At 38.9% G+C, this 25,438-nt stretch overlaps 3 protein-coding genes across 4 annotated transcripts; all 3 read left to right on the forward strand.

Moving 5' to 3' along the window:
* The first annotated feature begins 2 nt into the window (after positions 1 to 2).
* tmc2a (transmembrane channel-like 2a) lies at positions 3 to 7,955 on the forward strand. Its single transcript, XM_074690604.1, has 20 exons — positions 3 to 122; positions 1,750 to 1,788; positions 1,907 to 2,345; positions 2,702 to 2,857; positions 3,041 to 3,131; positions 3,221 to 3,302; positions 3,379 to 3,485; positions 3,616 to 3,714; positions 4,049 to 4,191; positions 4,356 to 4,503; positions 4,617 to 4,805; positions 4,931 to 5,110; positions 5,566 to 5,724; positions 5,865 to 5,993; positions 6,226 to 6,293; positions 6,518 to 6,757; positions 6,835 to 6,960; positions 7,129 to 7,207; positions 7,304 to 7,421; positions 7,596 to 7,955. The coding sequence occupies exons 1-20, from the start codon at positions 86 to 88 to the stop codon at positions 7,808 to 7,810; spliced, it is 2,844 nt and encodes a 947-aa protein (XP_074546705.1). The 5' UTR covers positions 3 to 85; the 3' UTR covers positions 7,811 to 7,955.
* Positions 7,956 to 8,861: 906 nt separating this feature from the next.
* On the forward strand, positions 8,862 to 15,212 carry LOC141805365 (annexin A1-like). 2 transcript variants are annotated; one of them, XM_074690393.1, is made up of 12 exons: positions 8,862 to 8,960; positions 9,067 to 9,178; positions 9,784 to 9,889; positions 9,983 to 10,077; positions 10,664 to 10,777; positions 11,185 to 11,275; positions 11,526 to 11,662; positions 12,269 to 12,362; positions 12,923 to 13,018; positions 14,385 to 14,443; positions 14,597 to 14,719; positions 14,825 to 15,212. In XM_074690393.1, the coding sequence occupies exons 2-12, from the start codon at positions 9,110 to 9,112 to the stop codon at positions 14,879 to 14,881; spliced, it is 1,041 nt and encodes a 346-aa protein (XP_074546494.1). In that variant the 5' UTR covers positions 8,862 to 8,960; positions 9,067 to 9,109; the 3' UTR covers positions 14,882 to 15,212. The 2 variants fall into 2 exon arrangements, with proteins under 2 accessions (XP_074546494.1, XP_074546495.1); XM_074690394.1 differs by having other exon boundaries at positions 8,863 to 8,960; positions 9,100 to 9,178.
* A 1,845-nt stretch (positions 15,213 to 17,057) lies between these two features.
* Positions 17,058 to 25,219, forward strand: slc30a5 (solute carrier family 30 member 5). The gene is made up of 17 exons (XM_074691181.1): positions 17,058 to 17,247; positions 17,446 to 17,594; positions 18,608 to 18,730; positions 19,273 to 19,339; positions 19,612 to 19,697; positions 19,831 to 19,918; positions 20,375 to 20,462; positions 20,575 to 20,651; positions 20,748 to 20,918; positions 21,108 to 21,396; positions 21,892 to 22,100; positions 22,431 to 22,588; positions 22,672 to 22,801; positions 23,115 to 23,409; positions 23,846 to 24,072; positions 24,704 to 24,832; positions 24,974 to 25,219. The coding sequence occupies exons 2-17, from the start codon at positions 17,524 to 17,526 to the stop codon at positions 25,142 to 25,144; spliced, it is 2,379 nt and encodes a 792-aa protein (XP_074547282.1). The 5' UTR covers positions 17,058 to 17,247; positions 17,446 to 17,523; the 3' UTR covers positions 25,145 to 25,219.
* The last annotated feature ends 219 nt before the right edge of the window (positions 25,220 to 25,438 follow it).

Below are 25,438 nucleotides of genomic sequence, written 5' to 3' on the forward strand. Positions count from 1 at the left end.
GGAGAAGAGAACTCTTTTTTTAAGGGGTAGACTGGGCGAGCACTAGAGAGGACACAGAGAGCGTGTGCTTTTATAATTTTCAGAGATGCCGAGGAAAATTGATCAAGCTACCATGGATGAAGGTGAGATAATTATTAGATGAAGAAGTTTTTCTGCTATGATATTGAAAAAATATAAAGAACTCAAATTTATTGAAAATGATTTGCAACCTGGTGCACCAAAGAGAAAATGTTTCCCTGCATGTAACAACCAGTCAAAATATTTTTGTTTTGCGGTGTAAATGTACATTTGTTAATGTTGACTTTTGAAACTTCTGACTTAAAGATTTTAGTCCCTGTTATTACAAAGTTTGTAGACTCAGTCATTTGGCTTCTTTCCAAAAACAGGTACTTGAGAAAACATGACAAAACACTGTTATCACTAGTTCTGCTCTTCTTTCTGCTTGATGGTGCTGAAACAGTCCCTGGAACTTTTTTCCAGCTTGGGAGCTAGTATTTTCTTTTCTTTTTCTTTTTTTTTTTTTTGTATGGGATTATCGGCCAGTACTTGGTGCCCTACCTCTTCAGCCAAGCTGGTAGCTCTGTAAGACAATACTGAAGCACAGCTAAATATGCTAACGTAACCCATGGAAATTGAGAACAATGGAAAACACAAGTCACCAATATTACCAGGCGACTGTTGGACAGCCAAGGTCATTTCTGACTGATAAGATAATCGTATAGAGATACAGAATACAAAATAATGGAAATAAAAGTCAAATGTGTTGTTTTTTTCTTTTGGATATCATTGACACCTCAAACATTGTATCTTACAGAAACTTAGCCTCTGTCTGCTGGGTGAGATTTTCAAACATTACATGAGTTCTGTCTTTTGGGAATTAGCCTACTGGTATAGCAATGTTGTTTGTAACATCAGTTATCCTAAACCTGAGCTTACAACATGAAGTCCACAATCCGCACTTCTGTAATAAATCTGCACTTCTGTATTCATATCAGCTGTTGCGTGAGGCAGTAGGCTACTGCAGCTGCTGCTTGAAGCTAAGTGCTAATAACATGCCAACAATGAAAATGCAAACTTTCTATTGTTGTCACTGTATGCCCATTTAAACGTTACAGTAACATAAATGAAAAAATATTACAAAGTCATACATAATAAAATGAATATATTTGCATTACTTGGTCTAGCTTGTTAACATGTTAGCATTAATAGAAAACTGTACAATTCTAAACAGTAAAGAAAAACAGATACAATCTTTGATTAACAACTGAAAACCTCAAATTAATAAAATAAATGTAACAATCTTGAGAAAATAACCAGGAATGAGTTATCATAGGAAAACAGAGTAAAGGAAATGTGTGGCTTTATGAGTCTATAGAGGTCATTGGACCCCAAATAAAGTCTTTTACAGTCAAAAAAATGGGTATACTTTTTTTTGGCCCTTAATATCAAAAAAGGGAAAAACATGAGGACTGAAGTAAAACTAAAGGTGTAACACAAAAGTGATGGGGAAATTTATGGTAATGTTTTAACCAGACAGGGCCATTCTGACCCCAGAAGACCGTAATTGGGAGGACATCACATGGGGTTAGGTTTTGGACTCTGTTACAACTTCTTTTTTATTTTGAAAAGGTGCAAAATGAGAGCTTCTGAGTTAAATATAACCAGAGGACAATGTTATCACAGACAATAATTAAGATTAAAGACACTGTCTGAATTTTTCATGTGCTGTTTTTTTGTATTCTTCCTTAGTGGGGATAGAGGTGGATGGGGACTTAAGTGACAGTGATGGTGAGTGGATTAAAAAGTCTTTAAGAAATGATTTTACAAAAAATATCAAATCTGATTTTGTAACAAAATCATTAATGTGATTAGTTCTCTGTGATTTATCTGATCTTGATGTACATAGATGGTGGCACGCAGAGGAGACCAAACAGAAGGCAGGCAGCTGGAAGAGGAGGAGCAAGAGGGAGAGGCCGGGGCAAAAAGCCAGCCAGTGAGGATGAAGAAGATGAAGAGGATGAGGACGATGCTCCCAAGAGACGTAGGGGAGCAAACAATAAAAAGCCTGCAAAAAAGAAAGGTGGAGATGACGAGGATGAGAGTGAGGACGAGGCTCCCAAGAGGAAACGAGGAGGAGCAGCCAATAAGAAGAGAGGAGGAAAAGCCCAGGACAGTGATGAGGACAGTGAGGTGGAGAAAGGAAAGAAAGGTGGAGGAAAGAAAGGAGGAGGAAAGAAAGGAGGGAAGGAGGAGGAGGACAGTAAGGGTAAGAAGGGGGATGCCAAAGGAAAGGACAAGGGGAAAGATAAAGACAATGACAAGAAAAAGAAGAAGAAGGGTGACAGGTAGGCCAAAGGAGGTAACAGGACCTTAACTTATGAGTTTTTATCCTCAAACATTATCAAATCAAACCTCTCTATTACCACAAAAAGATTTTGCTTGCTATCAGCAAATTGTTTATTAGTTTTTATGAACATGGTAGTGTTTCTGCACTTTGAAGAAGTTCTTGTCTGAGGCAGTAAAACAACCTCATTTCATCTTCAAGGGTAACAGCTTCTGCTTTTCTCTGCTCAGAATGATCCTGGAGCCCACATGCTTTGTTTTGTAATCTACTTCCTAGGTGCCTTTTCTGCCTTTTCGAGCCTGTCACTGTAAATCTCTGTCATTTGATCTTTGACCTCATCTTTCTGTCCTCCCTCAGTTCATCTGATTCAAACACTGACTCTGAGGAAGAGGAGGAATCCATGTCAGAGGGAGAGATGGCTCAGCTGATGGAGGAGGTGGAGGAGAAGAAGAAACTAATCGCCACCATCAGGAACAAACCATGGAGGATGAAGAGGAGGCTCACCCACTTAAAGTAACCTTCTTCACCCCTTCCAGTTTCATCTTTTGTTTTTAATCTTTTCACCTCAGCGCCATTTTCCAAACTTTGTCCTAACAGAATCGTATAAGTGTATGTGACTTCTTTTTGGTCTTGGGGTAATACATTCCAGCTGAAATGCTGTTCTTTTGTCTGACATGTAGATATCTTTTCCCACAGAGAGGCACAGGAGTTTGTTGATAAATTTGAGGGAGCACTGGGCAAAGGGAAAGGCAGAAAGTGGTATGCCTACAAAGTGATGATGACAAAGGTAAATCCCAAAGTCTACCCCTGTCTTTTCTGTGTGTCCTGCTGATGTATCTGGGATTCCTCTCATAATGTTTTATTTTTAAACTCCAGAAATGGATCAAGTTCCAGAGGGACTTTGAGAATTTTAGGACAGCTTGCATCCCCTGGGAGAGAAAGATCAAAGAGGTGGAAAGTAAGTTTGGTGTGTGAAGCCTCACAGCTCCTCCAAGTGGACACTGGAGTAACAACAACCCTCTCAATGTTCTCAGGTCATTTTGGATCATCTGTGGCATCTTACTTCATCTTCCTGCGCTGGATGTACGGCATGAACCTGGTCCTGTTCGGTTTCACTTTTGGGCTGGTGGTCATCCCTGAGGTTAATAAGATATAATCCTACTCACATTGATCTGTTAAAAACTATGAAGTTATTTTTTGAAGTTTTTTTATATATATATTTTATTTTAAGTAAAATAAAGTAAAGCAGATTTGATTATCTATCCCACCAGGTTCTGATGGGCCTGCCATACGGGTCAATTCCAAGGAAAACTGTCCCCAGAGCAGAGCAGGCTACTGCTCAGGACTACTCTGTGCTCATGGACTTTAATGTAAGACTAATGAATGAGTACAATAATCAATTATTATTTATTATTTAATTAATTAGTCCTTTGTCATTACACAATGCCAAACTCTGGTTTGTTTGATCGGTCATACAAGAAGAAGAATAGAGACTAGTTTTTCAAATACAGGGAGTTTTGACATGGTGAGTTGGTGCATAACATGCAATATACAAACTAAATAAAAATAAATACATGTTTAACAGTCAGATAACTGCAATGGAATACTAAAAAATGACATATTATATTCTAAAATACAATTAATGAAAGTGTGAACATTTCAGTTTTCAAAAATCAAAGGTTAAATTTTTTTTTTGTTCCACAGGGCTATTGCAAATATTCAGTCCTGTTTTATGGATATTACAACAACCAAAGGACCATCGGTCTCCTGAAGTTCAGGCTGCCTCTGTCCTACCTCATGGTTGGGATCGGCACCTTTGGCTACAGCCTGATGGTCGTCATCCGCACGTGAGTCATAGCAGCTTCCATTTTATACATTTGCTCTTATTTCATTCTAATTTAGGGCATTTCAGCCCTTCAACTGTATCACATTATGATGTTAAGAATTTCACTGAACTAATGCAGCATTTCTTTCCCCTTAACTTGGGTATTGGGTCTATTTTATTTTTTAGGATGGCCAAAAATGCAGATGTGGGAGGTGGAGATGGGGAGGAGGGAGAATTCACATTTGCCTGGAAGATGTTCACCAGCTGGGATTACCTCATAGGAAATGCAGAGACAGCTGACAACAAATATGCCTCCATCACCACCAGCTTTAAGGTGGGCTCAGCAAATATTTCACTGAAAACAAACAAACATTCATTTTTGGAAGAAGGATTGAGTTTTTTAAATCAACTTTTAATCCTTTTTTTCTCCCCCTGTTTTGAGAGTAGGAGTCTATTGTGGATGAACAGGAGAACCAGAAGGATGAGAACATCCACCTGCGGAGGTTCCTCAGAGTCCTGGCTAACTTCCTCATCACCTGCAGCCTTGGTGGCAGTGGATACCTTATCTACTTTGTGGTGAAAAGGTCTCAGGAGTTTGCTTCCAGGGACGACCTCAGCTGGTATGAGAAAAATGAGGTAATGTTCAGAAGATGGTTCAAAGTTTTCTCTCTGCAAAATCCAAGGAGAGCGTAACTTATGTGGCCCTTATTGAGTCTGGAAAAATTGATTTCGTTCATTTTCATTGTAACATTTCTTGACAGCTGGAGATCATCATGTCTTTACTTGGTCTGGTATGTCCTCCTCTGTTTGAAACCATCGCTGAGCTGGAGGACTACCATCCTCGAATCGCCCTCAAGTGGCAGCTTGGGCGCATCTTCGCCCTCTTTCTTGGAAACCTCTACACCTTCCTGTTTGCCCTTTTTGATGAGGTTAATACAAAGGTCAGTATGGTAAAAACAACAAAAACAAAAACAAAAACAACAACAACAACAACAACAACAACAACAACAAGAACAACAACAAAATTCCTCTAATTGTCTATTGGTGGTGATACATTAAAAACCATTTTTGGCCATCTCAAAAGACAGAAGAAATTTCTCCTTAAACTTTACATTAACTATGCCAAATGACTATATTGAGAAGCTAGACACAGGGGTTTGTGGTCTCCTGTTTTAAAACCCTGTATTTGGTATTTTGTTATCTCTAGTTTTGTCTCTGGGGATGAGCCAAATTTGACAAGAAAAAAAAAAACAAGTGGGTTTCACTTCTCAACCTGAAAAACAGAATAAGTTTTTGTTATTGAACCACAAATGGCCACCCTAACGAGCATTACTGTCTGCTCAACTTAAGTTTTGTGTCACAGTCATCTGATTCTATTGTGTTGTGTACCTCTAAGCTGCTAGAAGAACAATCAATCAAGAACGCCTCGATCTGGGCCATGAAGGAGTATTACGCCAATTATTCAATGACGTCCAATGACACAGATGCCACCCCGCCCCCTATGAATCCTGCTGATGTCATCAGAGGACCCTGCTGGGAGACGGCTGTTGGCATAGTAATGAATATTAAAATTGACTCAGTACTTTATGGGACACAGAATAATGCATTATTGATTATTTTAAACATACATTAAAAAAAGAACAATAATAGTATTTTCAAGTACAAATTTAACATTTTTTTCTCATGTAACTCCAGGAATTCGTAAAGCTGACAGTCTCGGACATCCAGGTGACTTACCTGACCATCCTTATTGGAGACTTTGCCCGAGCTGTCATTGTTCGCTTCCTCAACTACTGCTGGTGCTGGGACCTGGAGGCTGGATTTGTGAGTTCACTGAGCCACATGACTCAGTTATAACTTAAATCATCTGCTATAGGCTTGTCACAACTGACATTTAGATAATTTGAAGATGAAAAATACTGTTAAATGCGACAGAAATGACACCCTTGGGTTCTATTTAACTGATATTTTTGATAGAACTGAACTGATAAAAAGATTTTATGAAAGATTTTTCTGCAGGTTGAGGTGAGTAATCATTGTCTGTGTTTACATTTAGCCGTCATATGGAGAGTTTGACATCAGTGGTAATGTGCTTGGACTGGTCTTCAATCAAGGAATGATCTGGTACACATGCTCTCTACTCTGTAATTATGTGTGTGTTTTAGTTTTACATAAAATGATGTGTGTTTCTGCATGTACTTAAAACTGTCTTTTGTTATTGCCCAAATTTTGCTTTTTCATAATTCTCAAGGTTTCTTGGTAAGGCTGACAGCATTTTTTAAGGAAAAAAATTATTTTAGTTTGTTGCAGAATCATATTAAGTGGTGTTGCGTTCTAATGTATTTCAGGATGGGTGCGTTTTATGCCCCTGGCCTGGTTGGCATCAACGTGCTTCGCCTCCTCAGCTCCATGTACTATCAGTGCTGGGCCGTGATGGCCACCAATGTCCCCCACGAGAGAGTCTTCAAGGCCTCAAAGTCAAACAACTTCTACATGGGTCTACTGCTCCTTATCCTTTTCCTCAGTTTACTTCCTGTAGTCTACACAATCATGACGCTGCCGCCTTCGTTTGACTGCGGTCCCTTCAGGTAAAACTTCAACATAAAGAAATCAAGTTTTTGCAAACAGATGGATGCACATGAACTTTCCGTGCTCTTGTCTGCAGTGGAAAGGTGAAGATGTTTGATGTGATCATGGAGACGATCGATCTGGACCTTCCCGCCTTCATGGGGACGCTGTTCAGCTACGCAGCCAACCCTGGCCTAATCATACCAGCTGTACTGCTCATGGTGTGAGTGAACAGGAGACACATCCATATCGTGCTTTCACATTCACATGATAAAATCCCCTCCAGTCCAATCAAAGTGAATAACAACAACTTGTTGCTGCTGACAATTTGCTGTTAACAATTTCTTTTTGTAGCTGATAAAAATAAAAATAAAATATTGTTCCTTTGCAGACTGGCCATCTATTACCTGAACTCTGTATCTGAGGCTTACAAGAACTCTAACATGGAGCTGAAGAAGAAGATGCAGATGGTGAGATGAGAAATGTGCTGAAGTTATTGATGAAAGGCAGACTTAGTCACAGTCAGATTTACTCTTCTCGTGGTGTCTCTGTGTCTGCCTCTCCAGGCCCGAGATGAAGAGAAAAACCGCAGGAACAACACGGACAGCACCAACCAGGTCATGAAGGATCTAGAGGACCTGTTGCCGAATCGCTCCCTTGCACCTCCACCCCCACCTGAGCCTGGTCAGTGAACTCCTGATTAATTGTCCTATGCAGACAGATGAAAAACACAACAGATATACTTTAGTTTACAGTATGTGAAATCTATTATTGATCTGGGTTGGACACAAACAGCTTTGATGCATTAATAAATGTTAGTGCGGACATGACGGCGCTGATCCTTCTGTCTTGAAACAGAAAAGAAACCAGAGCCAGAAGCAAAGCCAACGAAGACCAAGCCAGGAGCAGCAGGTAAAGGTGTTAACCTGCAAAAGGACGTGGCTCTGGCAACGCCAAACCCCAACGCTCGAGGACCAGTACGGCAGCCCCCTGGCCCCAGAGGACGAGGACAGGGACCTGGTCCTGGTCCTGGACCAGGCAGGGGCCGTGGTCGAGGGCCTCCTCCCAGATAACAGAGAAATTTCTTTTCATTCCACAGCCAGATGTTAAGTTACGACTGTCTTTGAGATGTGCTTGAGTCCTTTTTACTCTCTTGACATCAGAGCAAAGTTTTCAGGTGATGTTTAAAAATGAGATGTTTATTAACTGGGATGTAAATACTGAGTACTCAAAACTTTGGTCTTGTCTTGAGTTGGTTGTACTTACAGAAAAAAGATCCATGTTTCTGATCTTAAGGCTGTGCAGGCCCAGCACTGTATGTCATGCTCATAATGATCCATTTTCAACAACACACATCTGTTATATGTTTCTCTTTCTTTTACAAGATTTTGTCATTTATTTATGATTCTGAATTTGCAATAAATCTTTTAATTAAATCTTTTGTGTGTATCCTTTTATTTTAACCAGTTCTTCCAGTCAAACCTGGAACTTGTTCAACCACCAATTTGTGCTGCAATTTGAAAAATTGATTTCAGATTTATGTCACATAACCAAACCTCACACGAACATTCATAGACATACACTGATTACCCCTCTCTTGTTCTACATCTTATTGCATTATTTTTAGTTTGCAGGATGAGGCTGATGCACATTTTCTATGTAATGAAATTATCTGATTATATTATAACTAGGGATTTCTTCTCTTTATTTAATCTATTTGTTTGGTAAGACAATAACAATGACAAGGAATAAAGTCGGTAATATAAGAATTAAAAGTGTCAAAAATATGAGTCAATGAAGTGAGGAGCTGCTAGTGTCAATCAGAGCTTCTCACTACCTTCCCCCTGGTTGCCCAAAGGCAGTGTCTGCTCAGGATAGAAAATGCTGAACTGCAGGCTCAGTCAAATATTTATGCAAAAAAGTGGTTGCTTTCGAAAATAATCAGTCACTCTATACTCGCTGCCCTCGTTCCCTGCATGTCTGAGTGAAAGATCAAATGTTTGAATGGGCTTACACAATAAGAGTCACACAACCTGTCAGGAGAGCACAAACCCCAGGAATGTTGTCTTTGAGGGGTTGGCAGCTGATTGGCTGATCCTCTGCAGGTGCAACCTTCCTGAAAGTCACCTGCACAGATCTGGGTGGAGACACTGCAGGGTGAGTTAAAACGGTGACTCCTCAGATCTGCACACAAGGGTGTGACGACGATCTGCAAGAACACAGGTGAGTTTTTTTTTTTTTTTGTAAAATGTTTGGATTAAAGAAAAAAAAAACATCTTGGCCACATGAAAGATGTTATTTCTTTTGTTTTGTTTTTTTCTGTCCACAGAAACACAACTTTTGTCTGGTTTTAAATTTTCAGCACAGCAAAAATGTCCTTCTTAAAAAGATTCTTTAAAAACGTCATTCATGACCGGGATGTTGATGATGAAACTGTCAAGGTGAGTATTGGTAAATTAAGAAGATAGTAACTCTACGATTATATTTATACCGGAAACTCTTGTTAAGAACTCCTTAGTTTTACCTATGTTGAAAATGATGTATTGCTTTTAATTCATAGATCATTTATACTATTCTTAGAACTTAATTTGTATATTCTTTTAGTCAATGTGGGAGAAAAAGGTTTTTTTTAAGATGTTTTTGGTGTTTTTTGTGATTAGAATCTGGTGGCTCAGGATGAGGAGGTGTGTCTCGAAAGCTCATTTGTTATGATCTGAGACAACAACGCTTCTTTGTGTATCCAAATGACTGAGAGTGTCAGTGTCATACATCTTTAAATCCATGACAGGAGTTTGAGCTGGTTGTGAAGCTGACTAAAATCCTCTCATGGGAGTTTTAACTTCAAGAAAAGAGAAATGCTCCCTGTATGGATGTCTTTAACATTTGGACACTGAGATGACACAGTTTTCAGTGACTTTCTGATTGTGATGCAAACTGACATCTGCTTATTTGAAGCTAAGAGTTTGAAACAATGAAAATTTGCTGACTTCGGCATCTCACATGAAAAAAAAAAATCCCAAAACTGCTGTGTTTCATGATGTTCCAGGTGAAGGGAAAGCCGAAACCCAAGTATTATGGAACAATTGCAGAGTATCCAAACTTCAGCGCCAGCAGTGATGCCTCTGTCCTCCAAAAGGCTATTAGAGACGACAGTAAGTGGTGACAATTGGGTTTACATTCTCTCAACAGCCTTCAGTTCTGGTGCTTTAAAGAGAGTCACACAAAGTCAAATTTGTCCCTTACAGAGGTGGACGAGGATGTGATCGTCTCAGTGCTGGTGAAGAGAAGCAACGACCAGAGGCAGAAAATCAAAGTTGTTTATGAAGCTTCAGATGAAGAGGTTAGTGAGTCACTTTAAAAGTGCAAAAGTTTAAGTCTGGATACTCAATGAAATGTAAAACCAACTGAAATCTGCTTTAGCATGATAAGTGTTTTGAGTTTTTCCTACAGATTTGCATCACAAGTAAGCTCAAGTTTGTGACAGACAAAATCGATTAAAGTCAAAGCTGCTATTTTTCAAACTCCATTTCCACTCAGGATCTACATAATGTGTGATGTTTCTTCTTAAAACTTTGCTTGGTCTTTGAAGATGTTGTAAAATATAACCTGCAATACTGTCTTTACTCATACTTGTGACTGCTCTTATGCAAAAGTCTTGTTTTAAAGAAGAAGAAGAGGAAATACTTCATTTGCACTCTTATCTAACACACATTGCACCCCCAGGCTGGAAATACACAAACCTACACTATGAACATACCTGATGTGTGACCCTCAGACTGAGCTACGGCTACCTTAAAAATGTTATGCATTACACAGCGTTTGCATGACCTGTTTTGGTGAATGAATAGATCAAATTAAACACACAATGCCACAGAGTAACTCTATTCTAACAGTTAAGAAGATCCTAATGTCTGTGTGTCTCGTAGAGGCTGGATGAGGCTCTGAAGTCTGCTCTGAGGTCAGATCTGGAGGATGTCACTCTGGCTCTGCTCATGACACCTGCTCACTTTGATGCCTATGAGCTCAGGCAGGCCACAAAGGTAAATATCAGCTTTTTGTGTTCAAAGTATCAGATAAAATAATGTAGAAAAGTCACAATACATGTCAGGTGGAATAAGCTTAGAAATCAGGAGTGCACTCAAGCCCATTGTTTGGTTAAAAAACTGCATGTGAGCTGCACCGAGGAGAGTAGCTGTTAACACCCGTAATACCTTACAGGAAGTCCAGAAATGTTAATCTATGAAGGTAAATATTGTAATACATTCAATTATAGCTAAAATTCCTATTTTGGATTAGTAAAATTTAATAAAAAGAAAGCGATAATAATCTGTGTGGCTTGTACTCTGAGGAACAATACACCAGATGATTCAGGGATAACAATAACATGTTTAAAAAAGGTAGAGTATGTCTCTTCTTCACAATCCAAACTCTTGCTCTCCTCTAACAGGGTCTGGGCACAGATGAGGATGTGCTCACAGAGATTTTGGCAACAAGAACAAATGAGGAAATTCAAGAGATCAAGAGGGTCTACAAAGAAGGTTTGGACTCATTGCAGTAACCTGTTGGTGCACTAAACTTGCTGAGGCCCTGAAGAGGTTTTAAGTTTTAGCAAAACAAAGCAGAATTCCCAGACAATGCAACAGTGTTAGAGCCCTGTAATGAGGACTCTGAGCCTCCAAATAACAGCTCTTTCAAGCCACTGCAAACATAATTAAACCCTGTACTTTTACAGTTATTTCTGTTATGCTGCAAAGTCCATTTGTGCAAGAATGTTTTTTTGTCCCTCAGTGTACGAGAGGGAGCTGGCCGAAGTCATTGAGGATGAGACCAGTGGTGACTTCACTACAGCCCTCTTGGCTTTGCTTAAGGCTGAAAAAGATGAGAGCGATGAAGTCAACGATGATCTGGTCCGAAAAGATGCAGAGGTAATTTAAGGAAAATAAAAAAAAGAGATGTGTTGATCGTGGAAAGATGAGATGCTCATTTGTCAATTCATGTTTTTCGATCACTTTCTCATAACCCTATGTTTTTGATTTTTTAAACAAGTTGTGATTTTTTAACAGTAACAGTGTCCTCCTGGGTGGAAAAAAACCCAAACATCCTCACTGAATGGTTAAAACACAATAAATTGCCTTCTTGAGAGACAAAATTTGCTACTTAAGTGCCCCCTTGGCTGGTTCAAAGATGACAAACTGCCTTCTTTCGAGACAAAAACACACTCCAAAGTGGCCTTGAAAACATGCAAAACCTTGTGCTGCCTACAACAGCAAGAACATGCTTATTTTAGTTCTGACCCTGCAATTCAAAAAGTCTGTGCACACACCTGCTTCTGTTGGTCAAATTTTATTATCTCCCTGTTTGAGTCTTCATCCCAAATTTCCGAATGAAGGGATGAAATTCCCAGCTTGGTTGCCAACATCAGGTTTTATATTAATAAAAAGCCCCAGCTGCTTGTTGCAAATTTGCAAACCCTGCATAGACTTAAAAACAACACAAATTGATTCTTATTTGTTCCCTTTTCCTTCCTGTAGACTCTGTTCGAGGCGGCTGAGCATCCTGATGGAATCGATGTTCGGGCCTTCATTGATATCCTGACCAGCAGGAACCATAAGCAGCTCTCAAAGAGTGAGTGTTTGACATGTTTGAGTCCTTATTTTTTGAGGTTTGACTCATTAGATTCTTACACAACCAGAGCCTTCATTTCAAACACCAACACCTGGTTGAACAGGTGGAACCACACCTGCAGGTAACAAGAGGCACACCCCGAGGCTTAGAAAACAATCAGGGGGTAGATTTTATCGTTCCATTAAACTACATTTTCATCCTCTGTGGAGTCCATGATTGGTTTTTGGTGGAATAAATAGAAAAAAATTGTTTTATTTTTGTTTTAGGTGTCATTTAAAGCTCACAAATCTATCAACATAGCAGTGTTAAATTTCTATGTAATACTGCTTTCAAAAATGCAAAAAAAAGGCCAAAAATGCTATCTTAAATACAGCTGTAAAAACAAGCTCCAGCTGAATTCATAGGGGAAAGGACCCCTGTGTTTAAAGCTAATTTCAAACTGCTTGAAACTTTTTTTTCTTGAAATTCTTTGGATGTTTTAGATATAAGGAACAAATACATTCATCTGTCACACTTACAACATCTACTTATTTGGAATGTCTCTCATTTTCTTTTTTTAGCATTCCAGAGGTACGCATTAGGCAGTGACATGACTCTACCCAAAGCCCTGGACATGGAGCTGAGAGGAGACATCGAAGACTGTCTAATTGACATAGGTAAGGAGGACTCGGTCAAACTGATGTAGTCTCCCTTTTCATTTTATTTTTTTGTTATTTATTAGCTGGTTTCCTACAGGGATTAATCAGGATTACATGAACTCAAGCCTTGTGCCCAAATAAGAACTGTTTTGTTTGTTTGTTAATTTCACTTGACAGACCCCGCCTACAGAGTCTTGATTAAGGACAGTCAGTATCTTCATGCTGATGTGAAAAAATACAGATCTTTGTCCTTAAATTGCAGCCCTGAGCTCAAAGCTCAGATTTTTAACCTTGTTTAATTAGAGTAGAAAGCTAAAAAAAAAAAAAAAGAGTGAAGTCAATGCTGCAGCTCGTTATGTGCAATGCATCCTGGTATGAAGCATAGACTGTTTAATTAAGGCACTGTTGTTACAGCACTGTGGGCAGGAGATCAGCTCTGTTTGTTGGTCCAGCTGACAAACTCAAGAAAGCATTGCCTGAATCTTCTGTAAATGTTCATAAAATACGCTTTTTAAAGGATTAACATAATATATATACAATACACTTACATGCAGTGTTACTAGTTGGATGTTCACATAGGCAGGTTGTCAACAAGACTGTACCACAGCCAGCCACAGGAAAACTTATTGGCTGGAATTAGTCTTGGAGGTGTAGCTATGCTGGTCCAAAAAAAGGCACATTTGTCCTGAGGGACAGGCATTAATGTTCAAAGGAGCAAGCGTAGGCTCAGCAAATTACAAGACTTGAGATCACAGCAACTTGAGAGTTAGAATAAAAGTCACAGGGTCAGTGGCTGAGCAGGCACTGAGCACATTAACTTTCAGATGGAAGCTTTTATGATCTTTGTGAACTCATCGCAACTCGGTATAAATAAAACAGCTTTGTACAGCAAATTCTCAGTCCCTCAACATGTGGCATCCAGACTGAAAATGCTGAAAGGAGGGCAAAAAAAAGTGTGCAGAAAAACTTAAAGAAGAACAGACAGCATGATTGGACGGAGAATGCTCTGTGAAATTTCTAGGCTCTGGCAGGCACTTTTATTTAATGTCATATTTTTAAAGCATCATTAAAATGAATTGTCTTCCTTTTTAAAAATGTTTAAATTACTTTTCACACATTTTGAAATTTAACTATAACGTATTTATGACCAGTTAGATGACATTATGCATTTCTTTTTCCTAAGGTTTTCCTCTCACATCAAGGTCATTCAGAAAACTGCTTTTGCATTCAATCAGCTCTCAGAATAAGGGATTGAGACAGTATATTACACGCAATATATACCAAGTGTAGCAGTTACCAGTATTCTTTTTAGTTTTAACTCAGCAATCAGTAAGCCCTAAACAAATGAGTGTAACCAGTGTTCATGTTTGATGTGTCTTTTTAGTGAAATGTGCCTGGAACACACCAGCTTTCTTTGCTGAGAAGCTCCATAAGGCAATGGAGGTGTGTATAAAATCTCTGTTTCATATGTCTCTGCTTCCATGAATAAGTGTGTGTGCATAAGTGTATGTGACATAATGATAAATGAAAAAAAAAAACTTAAACATTTAACCAAATTGAACTTAAACCAATGCTCTGTCTGCTCTGTCCTCTCAGGGTCATGGTACATGTGAGGAAACTCTGATCCGGGTGCTGGTGAGCCGCTCAGAGAAAGACCTCAAGAAGATCATTCAGGAGTACCGGGACATGTATGGAGTTAGACTTCAGGATTCTATAGTGGTAAAGAGACAAACTATTAAACATTTAAAACCTCCTTGATGGAGGCTTGTGAAAGTGTTGTGCCAAAACACTGCAGCTGGTCATGTCTTTGTTTCTACTTCACAGAATGACACTGAGGGGCATTATCGGGCCGTCCTGCTGGGATTGTGCGGACCTTTCTGAAATTCTGGAGCAACATCTTCACTAGAAACCAAGTCTTGTTCAGAAGAAGACAACAAAGTCTTACATTATTTAGAATTATTCACATTAATGCTATTTTGATGGCTCAAGAAGCTGATTTGGTCCTGCGCTGTTAAAGATCGTATCCTCTTTCTGTCTAAAAACACTTTACAAAAAGCAACAAGAGCTATTTCACAGTCATGAATATAATATGATCTTTTAACAGCTTGAGTATGGGTTTAATTCAGTCCTTGCTGTCTTTAAATTTAAAAACTTTAATAATTTTTTCTGATATATCAGATCAGATTGAAGATGCTTGAATTTAAGCCGTGTGTCCATGAAATAAAAAAGGTATGTTCAATTTTCTGCTGCTTTGGAACTTTTTTGAATTTTTTTTGTCTTTTTTGCTTCGATATATTGTAACTTGCTTGTCATTTAGACTCAGCCTGAACTGTTACACAGGGGTGGAAGTAACTTATTCAACCTTTACAAATTCTTGTTATTGAGGAGCTTTTAGTGTACTTTTACTTTTTGAGTAGTTTATGACCCCAGAACAAAAGCTTTTATATATCTTCTCCGACTGGACTTTTTATTTGGAGTTCAAATCTAACATCTTTTCAACCTCCACGCCTCACAATACATTTTTTTCTCTTCAACAAGTTGACAACAACAAAAGATGAAATTAAATTCATGTGAATGGATTTCTTTTGAAGTTTGTACAATAGAAGAAAGTTGATGCAAATCAGCTGTTACAATGATTGATCAGACTGATGTTATTCATATTTAAACTGAACAGCAAACAGCTATCAACAGATGAGACATCTTCAAACACCTTCAAAAGCCTCAAATGCTATCAGTGATAGAAATGTGCATGAATACAGGCAGCAGCTTGTCAGCTGGGAGCTACTCACTTAGTATCCAGTTGGGCGTTGTCTGGATAAAGGTGAAGTGTGATGGTGAAAGGTCTCTGCAGGGTCAGGAGAGACTCACTAGAACCAGTGTTTGCAGAGTCTGTCTTCAGATCTTTTCTCCTGCAGAGATAACCTGGGTTGAAGATAAAATAAATCCATCACAGGGTATGAGTAGATTAAGAATTCATAAACATTGACACCAGCAATTGCTGCCAAAGGGGTGTGTGCTGCCCCCCAGTGCTTAAAATGCCTCAATGCATGCGCTTAAAGAGACAGTTAGGGGCAGTTTTGACAACAAAATATTTAGTTGTCAAAACTGTCTGCACTACACTGAACATGGGAAAAAAGTATTTTAAACTCAGGCAGAAGAGCATGTTGTAGAGTAAGTTCAACATTTTTTTCCTTCTCTTTGTCAGAGCAGTTTGAGCTCCTCTAATGTCTGATTACCTCAAACTTAGTGTAACATCCACTTCTTCTGCTGCAGCAAGATCAACTTGGCCAGAACCTCTGGAGCTGAGCCCTGGCTCTGCTTGGTGGTCAGGGTCTGGATCCCCTCAAAAGGTCATACTCAGTCACATTAGTCTAAGAGGAAAGAAAAACTCACCAATAAGGAGTAAAAATATACTCACAACAAGTTTGTCTGTCTGGTGTTTGTTATCTCATCACAGCTCATTTGATGTCTATTTTCCTTCCTTTGATTCTTTGAAGGTTTGGCTTTTTTCCTTTTACGTAAGTAGATTTGTTACCTGATACTTTTTGTTCTACATAAAATAAGTAATAAGAAAATCTGTAAGTCCCCGTTCTTGTACTTTGAAATCTCAGATGAAAACAAAAATAAGACAAACAGCTGGAAAATGAGAAAATCATGTCCCATATTCTTAAAACCACAATTCTGGAAATGTTTTAGTTATATTTTAGTGATACCAAAAATATAAACAGCAGCGATACCATTACTTTTACAATCTAAAACGAATGTATACTGATGTGCAGAAAGATGAAATAATTCCTTATTCCTTAATTACAAATTCACATATTTCTTCACGATCAACATTTTTGTACAGGCGTTCTCCTTGATAGCCCATAGCGATCCGGCAAATTAACCTAAAAAAAAAAAAAAAAAACTTTATTATTTTATTTTTTCAACTTAGCTCTAATAATACGTCGTAGGACATATCTCACAAGTTTAAAGAAAAAAAGCAGCGCAATTTACATATTAAATAATTATTTTTCCGCAGCGCAACAGTAACGCTCACGATTACACGGACGTGACGTCACATATGACCCGTGTCCGGAAGTGCCTTGGCTGTCTGGCACTGCTGAATGTTTTATCCTGAAGTTAATCATTTTAGCCATCGATGTGTGTAAGCTTACTTTAATTTAACTAACTGGTTTGGACATCTATGGAATCATACATTTTTCGATGCTCATCGGACATTTAAATTGTGTCTTTGTTTAAAGGTAAGAATATTACTTGTTTTAGCCGGCTTGCCAAATGGCCAGTTAGCTAACACTGTAGCTCAGAAGCAGGGATGGCTAACAGCTGACTTTATGTCTTAGTCTGTTTACATTTGATGCTTTTTTCTTTCTTTCTAAAGCTGCGTTATAGAAAGAAGGCCCCAGGTCACATTATTCAATTGTGTCTGTGTAATGTTTCAGCTTCAACGATGAGGTGACGGAGATGTTTGGGGATTTGTGGACATAAACACGTCGGTCTGACTTTTTGAATGAGTAAAAATGGAAGATAAATACAGCAGCAATGTTCTGTCCGGAGGGAAACTCGGCATGGTTGAAGTGCCCAATTCAAGGTATGTGTCTTTTAACTTAAGTGAAGCAATGTACTGGTACGACTGCATTTTTGTGCCATGTTGTTTGTCAAGTCAACTCACATCAGCAGTAAATACAAAAATCTGTTGGCCCAAAAACACAGAATGCTCTAAAGTTGGCTTCATGATTAATTTGTAAGTTGACCTATACGGTGGCCGGTGGGTGTTGGGAGATATGCAAAAGCCACAACACGAATGCTCGATCAAAAACAGGATTGAAAGACACCAATGGTGCAATGTGCAGGTTTAAATGTGGGACTTTTATTTTGGAGTTTAAATGTTTGATATTCAGCATAGGAGAAGTAGTGAAATTGTAGAGATTAGTAGAAGTCAAATATGCCACCAATCGTTTGAACCGTGGCTCAAATTTATGACAACCTGAAACCTGCAGGTACAGCAAATAGTTTATTATATGTAATTTCTCCACGTTGTTGTAGTAAAAATACATTTAAATGATATGAAGTGTTTTTTTTCCCACCATTGGTGCATAAATTACTTTAATCTTACACATTTAATTTTAAATGCTCAATGAATAAAGCTCTCTTTTTGTAACCTTCATATTGAAAACCATATTTGTATATTTGCTCTTGCATTCGTGCAAATGCTTTTGCATTTGTGTTTCAGCTTTCTCAATCCTGTTTTCGATCGTGCATTCGTGTTGTGACTTGCAAATTGCCCGACACCCACCGGCCACCATATAGGAGGACAACTAACAAAATAATCATGAAGACAACTTTAAAGCACTCGTGTTTTTGCTCTTGAATTCGTGTCGTCATAATTGCACTCTTGTTTTTGCTCTTGCATTTGTGTTGTAGCTTTTGCATTTGTGTTTTAGCCTATATTTGTGTTATGATGTTTGCATTTGTATTGTTGCTGTTGCAAATTGTCTGACACCTACCGGTCACTGTACTCCTACATATTAAACATACTACTGCAAGAAAATGTAGAAAGACTTAAGAATGACAATCAGCTTCTTTCTTTGTTCTTTTTTTCAGGTTGACAAGATACATAGTTTTACTGATCATCACAAAAATCCTGAAGGCTCTTGGAATCTTTGAATCCTATGATGTCCTCAAAGTTGTCCACATTGTCCAGTTCATCTTCATATTAAAATTGGGGTAAGTGCTTTAAAATGCTACATTTAAAAAAAATCTAATTTGTTTACATTTTCAAATAAGACCTGATGGGTACCAGTTGTGCCACATTAGACATGAAAAGTAATATGATGAATAAATGATTTTATATAAGTCGAAATACAGAACAAATGTTTATGATGTTTAATGTTACAAAGGATTGCATTCAGCACACAAATACATAACACAACATAAATAAATTATCCTGCATGAGGCATATAACCGGCACAAATCAAGCAAGGAGCCACAGGAGCTGGATGCAAAGCCACAGGTGCTGGACTTGCAGGTTACAGATGAATGATGGAAAAGATCAAAGGAAAAAATGATCATCAGCGTCTGCATCAGAAACATTTAGTTTCCACTTTTACATCATGCATGCACCACATGTCATGGGAGTGGTGTATTCAACAATGAAAACCCATACAGAAACTATTTACAAATGAAACTCAATTAAATGAAAAAACTTAAAGGTACATGACACAGTGGGCTATGCAACTGACATTGACCTCTCTCTTTCTCTTTTTTAGGAGTGCAGTTATTTTGCTTTTTTTCCAAAAGCCATTCTCCTCTGGAAAAGTCATCTCAAAAAGACAGGTATGTTGTTAAGGTATGAGCTTCATCCAGCATGTGCCGTAGTCTAAAGACATATAATTTGGTGACACAGTTACTCTTTTTTTGTCAGCGATTTCTTCATCATCCAACCTAAAAGTCTTGTTCATGCTAAATATTTCATCTGTATCTGTGTTGCCAGGCATATCATAAAGGCTGAGCTACAATATTGTTGACAACATTGATGAATACATCTTTATATCTGTCTGATATAAAGCCATAGTAATAACTAACTGTTGATTTTCTGTTTCTTGCAGTGGATTAAAATACTAAAGCATGCTGTTTTTAGCTGCATCATCTCTCTCCTGGGCTTCTTTGGCCTCACTCTCTGTGGTCCTCTGAGGTAAAATGTTGCCATAACTGTGCAGCCTGTTTCATTCAGAAATTTGCATTTTTTTCTGTTATTAACTTAACTTTTTCTTTATGATTTCATGAAGGTGTTTGGAGTGATTCAACTCTGTATTTGTCTTTTCCAGGACGCTGTTACTTTTTGAACACAGTGACGTGGTGGTCATTGCTCTCCTTGGTGTTCTTTTCACCAGCTCAGGAGGAGGGCCGTCTAAGGTAAGAGGCTGAACAACCTCGTCGCACTTGACTGCAAACTAGGAAGTTTGTTGACAACCTGGATGACTGTAAAGTCACAAGGAGTTTGTATTTTGTTGCTGTTTTAAAAGATCTGCTGTGTTAGTTGGGCTAGTATTGCATTATTTTTTAAAAATGTATCCCCGAAGGTCTGGAAATAAAGGAGGGTTTTCACAGATTAAGAGTAATTCTATAATTTCTGATCCAGTAGAATGGAGTTTACATCATGAAGCTTCTCGTTGTCAGCAGTGAGCCAATTTAGGAGGAGTAAAAATTCTCAAATGTTAGCCTATAACTAAGATTTTTCATGACAACAAAGCATCTCTGCTGCATTTTATGCCTAACACGTGGTAGTTGTCACTGTGCTTGTTTTTGAAAGACTGTGTTTAAATGTCATTTCTGCTTTAAATTAGTGTCATTTTGTTTTGTTTTTTACAGACCAGAGGAGCTGCTTTGTTCATTATTGCTGTGATCTGCCTCCTTCTTTTTGACAACGATGATCTCATGGCAAAGATGGCAGAGCACCGTATCCTTTCATACTGGCACAGAGCAACAGCTTCTCTTGGCTGTTCATGTAATCTTCACCTGACATATTCTTGTGTTTTTGTTGTGTCTACCTTGACCCTTCTTTGTAACAGCTGAGGGACACCATGACAGTGCGCTCACACACTTCCTCTACACTGCCATTGCATTTTTAGGCGTTGCAGATCACAAAGTAAGCAAAGCCCACTCAGAAAATGTTTTGTTTAGTTTCACTTACTTAAGTCCAGGAAAGTATTGGTTTTGCTATAATTGAATTCCCTCCTGTCAGGGTGGTGTTGTGCTGCTGGTGGTCTCCCTGTGCCTGAAGGTGGGCTTCCACACAGCCTCCAGAAAACTCTCAGTGGAAATTGGTGGGGCAAAATGCCTCTATGCCCTGGACAACCTGGTTTCTGCTGTGGTGCTGTTGCCCTGGGTCATAGTGCTGTCAGTAACCACAGAGGTAGGTGCACTTTGTGGGTTTTATTCCAACATTTTTTTGGAATCTGTTGCTTAGTTTTGCATCGACCCTTCTTCTGGTTCCTGTTGAAACTATGAAAGCTTTAACTATTAAAAAAGTAGACAAAGATATTTTTGTGTGTGTCGTGTATCTTATAATTTAACTCTAACGTGTCTGTTTTCCTTGCTCCAGAGTAAAGTTGAGTCTTGGTCGTCGCTCATCCTTCCATTCGCAATGATCATCTTCTCTGTGATGATCCTGGAGTTTTATGTTGAGGCTATCTGCAATGCAAAAATGGAGACACCAAGATGCGCCCGCTATGGTTCCATCGCCCTTATCCTCAGTGGCCTGCTGCTGGCAAACTTCTGGACTCACCCGCTGACTGACCAGCTGCGTTCCATGAGCAAACCTCCACAACAGGTCAGCACAGAGCATGTGCTGTCTGGAGGAGTGATCGTCAGCGCTATCTTCTTCATCATGTGTAAGTGGCAGATGTGGTCAACAACACAAAGATTTCTCTATCAGTGAGCTGTGGAAATATTTCAAAGATCATGTATTACGTAAAAAGATATTTCATCATCATCGTCTGAGTGTTCTCCCTGAAAAATGTAGTATTTTTCTGCCTTTTGACAATACGAAAACTCAGGAGCACTTGAGGCGCTGTCTCCAAATGCTGCACAAATTTTCCCCTGTAGAGAAGGATGAACTGAAAAGATATGTGATAAACTGTTTCCTGACTTTACTGATATTAAGGTGTAACTCTTTCAAGAAATGTAAGGAAATTGTGATAGAAAAGACTAGTTTCAGAAAATACTGATGAGTGCTATGCAGTTGCTTCTCGATAGTAAAAGATAAATCCAAGTCATCAAGAAAGAGTAAGAAGAATTTATGAATACACTATTGCATACAGAAATCGTTTGACCATATTTTGCATCACTTAAAGCCAACTTCGTCACTTCTCACTCTTCCCCTGCAGCATCCAGCATTCTGTCGTCCCCATCAAGAAAAGGTCAGAAGGGCACCTTGGTGGGTTACTCGCCTGAAGGGACCCCTCTGTATAACTTCATGGGAGATGCACTGCAGCACACGTCACAGTCACTCCCTCGATTCATCAAAGATTCCCTGAAACAGATCCTGGAGGAATACGACTCCAGACAAATCTTCTACTTCCTGTGCCTCAACCTGGTATGTACAGCTTTAAGGAGAAAATACTCAGAGCTGCCCCTCAAGGTGAAAGTTTGAGGACGTATAGACAAGGGAAGCTCTTGAAGATACATAAGACTGTTCACTCTGCAAAACTTACAGTGCACAAGTATTACTTCAAAACTTTGTATTTAAAAGTTGCACATTTGGGCATTTTTTTAAGGTGGTTTTACTAATGATATTTTTGGATGCTAAATTTCAAACCATATTGTGGAAATGAGGAGGCAGCTACAGTTCATAGAATTGGTATGCACAGTTCAAATTGACTTTTTGTTGTATGACTGTGTAACCTGGGGTCTGTTATTATTGTAGGCCTTCACGTTTGTGGAGCTCTTGTATGGCGCTTGGACCAACAGCCTGGGTTTGATCTCTGATGGCTTCCACATGCTGTTTGACTGCTCAGCTTTAGTCCTTGGGCTGTTTGCTGCTCTCATGACCCGCTGGAAAGCCACCAGGATCTTCTCCTATGGGTACTTTTCATAAAGGAGCTTTGCCAACAGATTGAGGAGTTGTCCAAAGCTGGGTGTTAAAGGTCTGTCATTTGTTTCTGCAGGTACGGTCGTGTTGAAATACTTTCTGGATTCATCAATGGCCTGTTCCTGATGGTCATTGCTTTCTTTGTTTTTGTCGAGTCCATCACACGTCTGTTGGATCCTCCAAATATAGACACAGACATGCTGACTGTAAGTGAACTGCTTTTACCATTTAGACTAAAAACTAGCGTCTGATGCATGCTTGTCCCAACCTGTTGATGTGTTTTTGTAAATTAAATGAAAAGGATGTAACCTTTAGATGCAGAGGCTTTTAAAATTATATCTAGCTTTAAAAAAATAGTGTTTTTATGTTTCATCTTTTATTTCATCTTGCTCTTAAGCAGATCATGACCACCGTTGAAGTCAGACATTTCAGGCAATACATAACATCTTGTTTCTGTTTTGCATGGATTCAGTCCAAACTCTTCATGTGTTTCTTGTTGTTGTTTTTTGTTTCCTGCAGCCGGTGTCTGTTGGAGGCTTACTGGTCAACCTGGTGGGGATCTGTGCCTTCAGCCACGCTCATGCCCATGGTGGTAAAAGCTGCTCTGGACATGACCATGGCCACTCTCACCATGGCCACTCCCACAGTGAGCACAGCCACGGGGGTCATGGGCACTCGCATGGGGGACACGGACATGGCAGTCATGGACATGGCAGTCATGGACATGGCAGTCATGGACATGGTAGTCATGGACACGGTGGACATGGACACTCCCATGGCTCTGGGGGTGGAGGCATGAACGCTAACATGCGAGGTGTGTTTGATTATTTATATATCGAGTATTCTTTTATTTACAGGGACAATTGATTTTAATTAACACTCGTGTAAATATGCTAAACTAAAGGCAAGTTTCCATCTGCAGTCTCTGACCAGATGTTGAAAAAGGCTCCTGAAGGAAAATCAAATAAAACAGGAAAGACGGGGTAGTAAGTGCAAGGAACAACACATTACAAATGCAGAGCAAACAAAAAGCAATATCAGGCTAATATTGATAAAAGCATTCAGGCAGAGCTGAACAGCAAAGCGTCAACACATCAAGCAGCATTCGACATTTAACCATGCATTACGGAATAGCATTGAACAGTGAACACCGAACGTACATCAAGCAGCTCATTCCTCTCTGCCAAGAAAAGTCTTTAGTTGCAGTAAAGCTGATCTTTGGTAAAATGATTGTGTTTATCTCTCTGCAGGTGTTTTCCTTCATGTCCTCGCCGACACCCTGGGCAGTGTTGGTGTCATTATTTCCACCATCCTCATCCGTCAGTTCGGCTGGTTGATTGCTGACCCCATCTGCTCCCTCTTTATCGCCACGCTCATTTTCCTCAGTGTCATCCCTCTGCTAAAAGACGCATGCGAGGTCCTTCTCTTGCGAGCACCCCCAGAAAACGAGAAGGACCTGAACAGTGCGCTGGAAAAGGTGAGATGTTGCTGAAAGTATCATACTATTTATAATCAGGGAGAGTTTCTTACTTTGTATTTTGTTACTTTAGATGAATGTGTTCAAAATTTATTTTGATGTTTATTTTTAACATTTAAAGTCTTTTTGGTGCATTAACTGACTTTATGTGCTTACATCTTGTCCCAAAAGTTAATTTGTAAGTATTTTGAAGTTTTGTTATGTTGGCAGCTTAAGGGTATATCTTTAGCTTTGAAATGGGTCTGTTTGAAGCACTTATCATTATTTAGTTTACTGATCACAGCTGATAAGATTTAGCACAGCCCTTGAAAGGGGAAACCAGCCATAGTTCTTACAACATGGCTCAGCTATTTACTGCTGCAGACAGGACCACAAGTACAAAATACTTAAGTAACTTTAAAGTCTGCTATCGAAAAATGTTTCTGTTGAGGTGCAAGTTATATTTGAGGTCATTATATCACACATGGCACCAGAAAGCTTCAGTCCTTGCGACAGTTTTTAAGTATATGGAGTATATGAAACAAACATCCTTTAAGAAATGATGACTCATGCAAAATAAAACAAAAACATTGTTTCCCAATGTCTCGTATTTTGAAATCTGTTACTGATGTTAATCTTTTCATTGTGTCAGATTGAGAAGATCGAAGGAGTTTTGTCGTACAGAGATCCTCACTTCTGGAGGCATTCAGCAAACATGATCGCAGGAACCATCCACCTGCAGATCATGTCGGACGTGGTGGAACAAAGAATCATCCAGCAGGTACGACCAAAGTGCTGAATTTATCTTACTGCAGACATAAAGAAGATGAATTTAGGGGAACATTTTAGATAAATGTTTCACAGTCTGATCATTGTTTATTCAAATGCTCGAACATAATGTGTAATTTCATCTGATTTGTAGGTGACGGCCATTTTAAAAGATGCGGGGGTGAATAATCTTTCGGTGCAGGTGGAGAAGGAGGCGTACTTTCAACACATGTCTGGACTCAGCACTGGTTTTCAGGAAGTGTTAGCAATGACTCAGCAGATGGAGTCCATGAAATACCTGAATGATGGAACATGTATCATGTGAAAACCGTCTGTCGGACCAAATGAAACTTTCTTTTTTTGTTCTTTTTGTATAGTAAAATGTACAGAATATGTGTATGTTGGTCTAATAAATCTGAATATATTGGTTTAATCTTTGTACCAGAATTATTTAGTTCAAGTTTATTAAATTTGTGTACATTCAAACACTGAATACAATACAATACAATACAATACAATTTTAATTTATTTTTTTAGTGTAAAAGGCTCTTATAAACTGTTAGAGTATGTTAAAGGTCATTAAGGATAGGGATTATGATGGAGAGCTACACTGATAAAG

This window comes from Halichoeres trimaculatus, unplaced genomic scaffold (genome assembly GCF_033239565.1).
Source record: "Halichoeres trimaculatus isolate MK-OKI-2021-1 unplaced genomic scaffold, fHalTri1.1 fHalTri1_scaffold_16, whole genome shotgun sequence".
In the NCBI taxonomy this organism is placed as follows: domain Eukaryota; kingdom Metazoa; phylum Chordata; class Actinopteri; order Labriformes; family Labridae; genus Halichoeres; species Halichoeres trimaculatus.